General features: G+C 35.4%; 1 protein-coding gene across 5 annotated transcripts in view; it reads left to right on the plus strand.

Moving 5' to 3' along the window:
- Positions 1-7,984, plus strand: part of LOC115228511 (coiled-coil domain-containing protein 146-like) — a 57,360-nt gene extending 49,376 nt beyond the window's left edge. For all 5 annotated transcript variants that reach the window (XM_036506390.1, XM_036506374.1, XM_036506359.1 and 2 more), the window contains 3 exons: positions 417-554; positions 1,323-1,571; positions 4,940-7,984. In XM_036506390.1, the coding sequence (XP_036362283.1) occupies positions 417-554; positions 1,323-1,571; positions 4,940-5,143 (591 nt within the window). In that variant the 3' untranslated portion in view covers positions 5,144-7,984. The remainder of the gene's footprint in view (positions 1-416; positions 555-1,322; positions 1,572-4,939) is intronic.
- Positions 7,985-10,437: the final 2,453 nt, after the last annotated feature.

The raw sequence follows: 10,437 nt of genomic DNA on the forward strand, positions 1-10,437 counted from the left end.
TCTCATAGATTTCAAATTGTATGGCTTTACTACTTCATTATTATGATGGTAAAAGTATTTTTTTTTAATGTCAGGTCACACACAATTCAGGACACATGTAGTCTGATACAACCTGTTGCATGATCAGATCATTGGCAATGAAACCAGCTCTCCCACTAAGTAAAGTCCATCCAATGTATATCTACATAATTTTGTCAACCCAATTTCTCTCACAATGAGTAGAGTGACCAAAGGCTATGGTGAAAGACTGTCATGCAGTGGAATTGAACTTTGAATTACTTGATTGCAAACTGAATGCCTTTGTCACACAACTATGCCAGTAACTGTATTTATTGGAAAAACAAAATAACAACAAAACAGAATTCCAACAGAGTTATTTAGTGTTTATTTTCTTATTCATTGTTTTGTTTGTCTAGCTGGAAGTCCGATTGTCTAATATGGAGAAACAGCTGATGGAGAAGGATCTCCTTATAAAGCAAGTGACTCATCTTCTGGAAAGAACTAAACATAAGGCTGATACAGGAAAAGATGATACATTGAAGCTTGCTAAAAGTGTATGTTTAAAAAATAATTATCTGTAATGAATTTACAGTTGTGCCTTGTTCTTTACTCTTTGTAATTATATTATAGGATATATTCATATGTATATGTTTAGTTCAGCATTAGACCAAGCATTTAAAATATGATTTTCAACTGCATATTTTTTAAATCTTTGTCTCTCCAGCATCACCCAAATGCTACAATTTCATTCAATCTTTCCAAATTTCCATATCAACAACAACAACAAAAAGAGATTCTATTTAAAATAAAGAATATTGGCTTTATATTTGTCAGTTCCATAGCTTTTTTAAGATCCCCCTTGTCAAGTTGGGGTTAGAATGACTGAGATAGGTTAGTAGAAATAATGCTCAATGCAAAATGTTTGGAGTTTCTCAGCTATTCAGTTCTGAAGATGAATAAACAACCAAACAATCAAATGATTTCTGTAGAATGAGACACAGTGATGGTGAGGTGACTATTTGTCAAGGATTTACTTTACACATTTATATTAAAATTTCCTTTTGAATACTTAACCCAATTTGTCTAAACTGAATAAACTGTTAATACCTTGTATTTTACAAATGCAGTGGAATCATAGAAAAGGTGGAGAGCCAAAGTGAGTTCTTTGCAGTATTTAGTTTCATCTGCTCATGAGTTCAGTCTTATTGAGGGAACCTTTGCTGTTTAGCCATCAGTGGTTGTTAATTTGTACAGACTATTCTTCTCCTTTTCACGTTTAAGTCTTTGTTCCAATGTGAGAAATGAAGTATTTTATATTTTAGATCAATGACATGCAGCGCAAGATTAAAGAAACTACTCGCAAAATGATGTCTATGACTGCTGAGCTGTCCATGAACCAAGCAAATGCAATGATGTTAAATCATGAACTGAAACAACAAGAAGACTTAGTAGGACAGTGTTATGCCCGAATGGCACAAGGAGAAGCACCATCTGAGGCAATGGAACAGGAATGGTTGAGAAAGAAAAATGATGAACAACAGCAAAAGAATAGATTGCTAGAACAGCAATTGGTGAGTTGTGGTTGTATACATATTGGTTTAAACTGAAAGTAATGGAAGCTGGATTTGATCTAAAATAAGTTAGTAGTTTGGAATCAGTCCTTATGGTCCAACAGTAAGGAATCATAGTGGTCCTAGTAACGGGACAAATAGAAACTTAGTTTCTAAACAATACAACCAGGTTGTATAAAAATGGCATTGGGTTTTTTCAAAATGATTAGTAATGAGCCAGTCCTACTGGAACAACAAGTAAGGTTTTAGTGAGACTTGAAAAAACTAGATACGGTTTCAAATTTCTGGCAACTTTTTACTTTCAAACTTCTTATTTTTTTATTTTTTATCTCATTTGGGAGTTATCAAAAACCAGATAATGTTCATTTTGTTTTACTACTGGTCCAAAAATATATTTTCATACATATTTTCTATATTTTTGAAATGTGGTCGTTGAATCAAACAATTGGATTTGTGTATAAAAGTGCTTCTGGAATATTACAAAAAACATCATTGTAGAAATGAAACATTGAATGTCTACCCTTAGTTTAGTCCTAATGTTTATAATAATCTAGAGCAACTAATAGTTGGGCCAGTGGACTCGTGGTTGTAGGATCACAGTTGTGATTCCCAGACTGGGTGTTGTGAGTGTTTATTGAACAAAAACAACAAAAGCTCCACAAGGCCCCAGTAGAGGGTGGTGACGAACTCTGCTATACTCTTTCACCACAACTTTCTCTCACTATATCTTCCTGTTTCTGTTGTACCTGTATTCCAAAGGGCCAGCCTTGTCACACTCTGTGTTATGCTGAATCTCCCCGAGAACTACGTTAAGGGTACACATGTCTGTGGAGTGCTCAGCCACTTGCACGTTAATTTCATGAGCAGGCTGTTCTGTTGATCAGATCAACTGGAGCCCTCGTCATTGTAACAGACAGAGTGCCATAAGAGCAACCAACAGAGTACTTGTTGAATTGTTACCTCATTGCTAATTTTAACCATTTAGCATTTAAAATAGTCATATCAGGCCCTAATATTTTGCCCGTTCTATGTTTGAACTAGCTAGATCTGACCTCTCATACCTGTCCTACATTGTTATTCTAAAAATAAAGAATATCATCATCAAAATATTGAAGCTACGCCAGGAAAAGCTAATTTACTGTGGTAATAATACTAAGTATGATACACAGATGGTTATTTTAAACTAATACTGCTTCTGTTACACATAACTGATATATGTGTGTGTATGTATGTATAGCTTAGGAGAAGAATATATGAACACGGGTAAAAGGTAGAAAGTGTAAGTGTAAAAGTATAAATATAGAGCTCTTACCCCTGCTGGTGACAAAAGACCTCTCGCTCAGAGTAAAAGGCAGACTGTATGATGCATGTGTACGTACAGCCATGCTACATGGTAGTGAAACATGGGCCGTGACTGCTGAGGATATGCGTAAGCTCACAAGAAATGAAGCCAGTATGCTCCGATGGATGTGTAACGTCAGTGTTCATAATCGACAGAGTGTAAGTACCTTGAGAGAAAAGTTGGACCTAAGAAGCATCAGTTGTGGTGTGCAAGAGAGATGGCTGCGCTGGTATGGTCGTGTGACGAGAATGGCTGAAGATAGTTGTGTGCAAAAGTGCTACACCCTAGCAGTTGAGGGAACCTGTGGAAGAGGTAGACCCAGGAAAACCTGGGACGAGGTGGTGAAGCACGACCTTCGAACTTTAGGTCTCACCAAGGAAATGACTAGAGACCGAGACCTATGGAAGTATGCTGTGCGTGAGAAGACCCGGCAAGACTAGTGAGGCCATAACCCGTGGCCCCTACCTGGCCTGGTGCAGCCTTCGGGCTCCCCAGACCCCAGTTGAACCGTCCAACCCATGCTAGCATGGAAAGCGGACGTTAAACGATGATGATGATGATGATGATATATATACACACACACACGTAAAAATATATATACATAAAATACATCTACATCTGAATGTTTACACAAATACATATATTTAAATACTTATTCATACACATAAAATACACATACATATGTGAAAACATATGCACAGACATACATGTATATGTACACACACATGTCTAAATATACAAATGCATGCAAAGCAACATACAAATATACATAAATTCTTTGCTATACTTGTTGCCAACCCTCACCTTACTAACAGCATCCCTGTACATGGCTTGTACAGCTCTCACCAACCACTCATCTATCCTATTATTCCTTTTAATTAGTTGAAATTCCTATTTCTGGATATATTCTGTTCATTTTTACTTGCTTTTACATATAGTTTTCCTTGTTTTTTTTTATATAATTATTAATTATAGTTTAGTCCACTGTTGAGATATGCCTCCATGAGCAGCCAGCCTACACTGTTACTTTAAAATCAGTTACTCAATCAAATTCAATTGCTTATTCATTGAACTGTAGTGGCTATATTGTATTATATTATCTCTGTCACTCTCTAACCTTTCATCATCTGACACAAGATCACCTCCTCCAATGCCCCTTCCCCTCTCAAAAGATCATTGTCTTGCAAAATACTTGGTGACCCTGCCAGTGCTGGTGCCATGTAAAAAGCATTCAGTCCACACTGAAAAGTGGTTGGTGTTTGGAAGGGCATCCAGCTTTTAAAAACCATGCCAAAACTAACCTCACCTGTGCTGGTGCTACATATAAAGCACTTAGTCCACTCTGCAGGGTGGTTAGTGTAAGGAAGGCTATCTAATTGTAAAAACTGTGCCAAATCAGACACAGAAGTCTGATGCAGTCTTCTGCCTGGCCAGCTCCTGTCAAACTGTCCAGCTCATGCCAGCATGGAAGGCAGATGTTAAACAATGATGATGTTGATAATGATATATTATATTACATGTACCCCTACAATTATTTATTCTGAATCAACACAACTATCTGACAAACAATCTTGTGAACTCTGAGTAACAGTTTGTGAAGATATTTTTCAGTTTTAATAGATAGTATATAGTTTCTATCTCCCAAGTTCCACTCATAGTATTGGTAAACTATATAGACTATAGTATTTGCCTAAGGCACTGTACAGTGAGTTTAGACCCAAAACTACATGTTTGCAGAGTAAACATTTTAACTATACAACCAGCCATGTCCCTTATTTATGTTTGTAAAAATTAAAATTTTAAAATATCCATTAATTTTATCTAAATTAATGGGTAGCATTATCCCACAAGCACAATTAGCTTTTCTAGTTAGTGATTTGTGCTGGTCTGTTTCTGTTGGATGTTTCTGTGAACTGGGTTTTTTTTTCTTATTTACAGCAGAATTTATTGCTGTCAAGGTTTTGTTTAAACAATAACATTCTTAACATTATCATTTAACGTCAACAATCATATGAATTTATTTCAGTTGGAGGAAGAAGACACAAACCTCAGAAAAGCTGGAAGTACTTTCACAACAGCAGAACAAAGACCAAATGCCTATATGCCAGATATTGGCTGTGATCTTCCTGTTCCAAGGCCTTATGGCAAACATGCACCATTTAAACCAACAGAACCTGGTTCAAATATTCGACACATTCGTAAACCAAACCCAGTAATTCTTGATATCTAAACAAACATTTAATTTTGAAATGTCTCTATAGTCACTATATATATTACTTTATCAAATAGTATATATATACACTACATATTGAATAAAATCATAGAATTCTATTCTTGAAATGAACAAGAACAAGAAGGATTATATTATTAAAGCTTTAAAGGTACCTTATTAAATCATTAAATATTAAAAATAGTGAGTGTGTATTATTGCAAATTTATTGTAGATGAAAGTAGTTTTGGGACTAATTGATTCTCTCTACATAAACTACAACACACTGGGAGCCACTTTGTGGTGGCTTGCTTTATTAGAAATAATAGCCAAATATCTCTCAAATCTCACTCTATGACTATAAAAAGAAAGATGGGAGGGCACATTGAATTTGTTGTCCTAGATACACCATTCCTGTGAACATACATTTTAACAAAGCATGCAAAAGTTGACATAGACATATCAACTGCGTTCCTATGTATATACTTGTTTATGTACACTTTATACATATTTTCTTTTGTGATATCGCTCCATCAGTTACTTGGACATGCACATGCATATAAGCAGAATAATTTGTTACCTTTGTTCCTGCACCTGAAGAAATGTAATACTTGCCATGTTATATTATCATTTCCAGAAATACAGTTCATAAAGGCTGAAATCAGTTAAAATCAAATGAAGAAAAATAAAATAAGACAAAACTATAAAGTGCAGGGGAAAGAAAATATAGGGCTAGAGGATGTTTTGAGGGTTATATGAAATTGTCTTATGGAATAGGTCAGGCATGCTTCAGGAAAAGCTGTAGAAATAAGGCAAAATATTTCAAAGAGGTTTGCATCAGGGTTTATCAATTACTCAGTGTTAGAGACTTTGCCTCACAGGTAGACCTAAAAATAATGCATGGGTAGAAAGTTATAAGGACTTAACTTATCGCCATTATAGTATGGATGATGGGTATACTCCCGAAGGATCTAGACGTATTCAGTCTTTTCCAGCAAAGTCAATGTTCAAATGTAGGACTCCTAGAACAGTTATTTAACTACATGTCACTTGGGCAATAGGTTAATGATCCTAAGATAACTCTGGAATGTTCTGAAGTAATAAAGATGAGTTTGCATATAGCATCATAGTTTATACCTCTTTGGAGTTAGAAAACATGGATAGTGAGGTGACACTGAAGTTGGCTTGAACTATTGGAACTCTCTGAAGATGCCTCTTTATTCCTCTAAGGAATTCTTAAGCCCTAGTGTCAGATCCAATTGGTTTACAAAAAGATAGGTATATATAGCAGTGTTGTTACACCAATGTAGGTCTATCCCCATGTTGTACTTCTTAGTATATTATTTAACATCCACCAACTTATAAAATTCTCAAGAATGCCTTCTGTATATAAAAACAAGTAGTGGAGGGAATTCTAATAAACTAAATATAGTAAGCCTAGAAAATTTTTATTAATTAAAATTGCACTTGCACTAGTTGGGTAAAAAAAGAAAAAGAAAGTCATTATCTTAATTCACTCTAGTCATAAAATATAAGGGAGACAAGTCCTGAAATTAAATTAGATATAGAATGCAGTGCAGTAAAGATTTAAGATATGCTTTGATGTTATTAGATATCATCTGTGAGGCATTAACTATTATTGCAGGTCTTAGTTTGATTTGAAAGGTGACTTGCCAAGTGTGGCAATTTTTTATTTTTATCAAAATTAAGTCAAGTTGACACTGTTTGGCAGATTGGTGAAAGCTTCATGAAATTAGGTAATTTTCTCTAACTTACATGGCTAAAAAAACAATTTTCAAATATATTGCTTTGTTTACATGAAATTTAACCTGATGATGATGCTTTCTAATGGTGAATTTTTATGACCACATAGAGTAGGCTCAAGATAATTTCAGACAATGTTGTTCTATTGATATGATTTCATTGAGGCTCTTAAGTCAGCAATATTAGCTCAGTACTAGATGTACTCATGACCCATTGGGTCACAACCACTCCAAGTTGAAAATGTCAATGTGTGGCAGCAAAGGAAAAGACACTATTTTGAACTTCATGCAATAAAATTCTTAAATAATAGAGATCTCCTGGCTTTAGTGTGACAAAATAAACACAACCAAGTGTTTCTTCTTTGAAAATGTTCAAATGGCCTTCAACTTTTTTCCTCACTTTCTTCTTTGCCATTCTCTGTTACTACTGTTCCAAGTGAAATACATGGGTATTTCAGCATAAAGTAATGTTTTTGCAAAGCCATCATTGATGTACAATGAAAAGAATTCTGTACACTATGCACCTGTTCAGACAATATCACTTTAGTAGAGGAAGTGAGCTAATGTACAGCACATACATTTGATCATTATAAACAAATCATTGTGCAAGATGTTCAACAAGAAATTGCTGAATAGTCTTTTTTGGACTATGACAGACTACCGCCATAAAGATTTTTAAAAATCATTACTAACTAAGAGAAAATTATCTGTCTTGCACATAATTCCAGCATGCTATACTATCGTCCTTGCTAACTCAGCAAGTAAACATGACAACAGCACCAGACACATTTCACTGCTGAAAAACATTCCAAGATCTTGCAGGCGTGAAGTGTATTCGATCTACTATAGCCAAATTTAAATTAACAGTGCAACAGAACTTTTCTCACGGTGGAACGATGGTTTTTCTCTGACAGCAGTTTTACATTTGCCAGATTGCCTTTAGTTAAGCCAAAATGATGTCTTCACCACTTGATCCTTATAACCTCTTCTACTTTGCCAAAAGCTAGAATAGTGAGATATCACAGTACCACCAATGAAGCCCATTGTTCTCAACGATATGTCTATCCTTCTGGATAGTTATAAAAGCAAGAACCTCCAAGCAAAAACCAAGTAGTCACTTGGTGACAATTGAGCGAAGCGGCTCGTGACAACTCAGTTAGGGAATGGACTGCTAGAATCATGATCACAAGGAAGGCAGCTACTAAAGGCAATGGTCAGCGAGAGAAATGAAATTTAGTCAGCAACTGTGAGACAACATCCCACAACCATACAACTTTCACTAGCCCTAATTCTGTTCTCTTACAACATCATTCTATCACTATCTGTAGATTGCAACTAACACCGTGTACACAAAACTATACAAAAATATTCTACCACAACTAACTTTCTTTTGCATGCTCTCAGATGTCATAACCTGCCCGTCGAGGTGAGGTATTTTTCAATGTAACGGTAAATAAATACTTTTTTAAAACTTCATGCATTGTTCACCTTTCACATCCTTCAACATGCCGTTATAACAAACAATTTTTATCGTTACAACTGCTGACTCCAATATTTCATATTATTGTTTACTAATTAATATCACCCGTTACATTTATATATTATAGCCTCAGGCCGACAAAAAGTCTTGTGAGTGGATTTCGTACACGGAAACTGAAAGAAGACTGTTGTATATATATATGTGTATATTTGTGTGTGTGTGTGTGTGTATCCCCACCATTGCTTGACAACCAATGTTGTTATGTTTACGTTCGCATAAGTTAGCGGTTCAGCAAATTACACTGATAGAATAAGTACTAAATTTACAAAGAATAAATCCTGTGGTCGATTTGTTCGACCAACGATGGTGCTCCAGCATGGCCACAGTCACATGACTGAAACCAGTAAAACAAAAAAAAAAAAAACTATGCCATTTTAATCCCGAGCAAGGCCAGGTGTCTCTGCCAGTACTTAATAAAATGAACATGTATCATCTTGCTCTTTCTTTCGTCTCTAAAATTTGTTATGTTAATGTATTTCAGTATTATGTATACCTGTAATGCAGGTATACATAATGTGAAAAAAATCAACATAGAACAAGTGAACCACGACGCAGCGTGCAGTTGTCATGGTAACAAGTTGCTAATGTCACGCTGTCTGTTGATTGGCCCAAATTATCCATATTTCCCAACTTAAATTCCAAATAACATCAGATTCTTTAATTTACGAGATAAAGTAATTCGTTGATTGTAATCAAAGGTAAGAGTTGTATCGATACACCAAAATTGAAAGCAATTTGAGCAAAATTAAAAGGCTGCTCATTTTGCGTATGAAAGACCTTAGACGCAGGAGTGGCTGTTTGGTAAGTAGCTTGCTAACCAACCACATGGTTCCGGGTTCAGTCCCACTGCGTGGCATCTTGGGCACGTGTCTTCTGCTATAGCCCCGGGCCGACCAATGCCTCGTGAGTGGATTTGGTAGACGGAAACTGAAAGAAGCCTGTCGTATATATGTACATATATATATGTGTGTGTGTGTTTGTGTGTCTGTGTTTGTTCCCCTAGCATTGCTTGACAACCGATGCTGGTGTGTTTACGTCCCCGTCACTTAGCGGTTCGGCAAAAGAGACCGATAGAATAAGTACTGGGCTTACAAAGAATAAGTCCCGGGGTCGAGTTGCTCGACTAAAGGCGGTGCTCCAGCATGGCCGCAGTCAAATGACTGAAACAAGTAAAAAGAGTAAAAAAAAAAAAAAAAAGTAGATCCAAGCTGGCTCCCAAACCAACAAATACGAAAATATTAGAAAATATTTATGCCAAGACAAAATAAAGGTTCATCTTTAAAATTCTTTTCTTCACTCATGGTTTTGGACAAATTTTACAAGTTTGAAAATCCTCTTACTTTTATTAAAAATGGCAATTTGTCTGACATTTCGTCGTTCACCAAAAGAGGACTGCCCTTCTATGAGGATTTCCACATTAGCATATATATTAAACTTTCACTTTTACACCACCTCACCATTTTCCTGTTTTGTAGCTGTTTTTTTTTTCTTCTTTTAAATCATAAACTCCATTGTTGAAAACATAAAATAAGAAAAATGAAAAGAAAAAAATTACTAAATAAAATATGAGTGGAGTGACAACATATCCACCATGCCATGCATGGCACTATGTATATTGGAGGTGGGGCAATATAAGGTGTTTTTACTGCATATTTTGACAAAATATATTTTTTACAAATGCTCACTACCTTACAAAAAACTTTATCAGCTAAGCAAATGGTCTTCTCTAAATGTATTAAAAGCATTGTAACATAATCTGATCCCTATTTCAGAAACTTATCTCTGCTCTCTTTGAGCATATAAAAGACAAATTTGGCTGGGGCAAAATGAGTAAGCCAAGATAAGGTAAATTTGCCACTTCAGTTTTCCAGAAAACAGACTCATGCATATCAATATCCATTCCTAGACATCAGAAAGATCAGAAATGCAAAAAAAAAAAAAAACTTTTTTTTCAAATATCTCAGTCAAAAAAAAGAGGGTCAGGGGAAAATAGCACATGATGTGAAATTAAA

Source organism: Octopus sinensis, linkage group LG1, assembly GCF_006345805.1.
Source record: "Octopus sinensis linkage group LG1, ASM634580v1, whole genome shotgun sequence".
Lineage (NCBI taxonomy): Eukaryota > Metazoa > Mollusca > Cephalopoda > Octopoda > Octopodidae > Octopus > Octopus sinensis.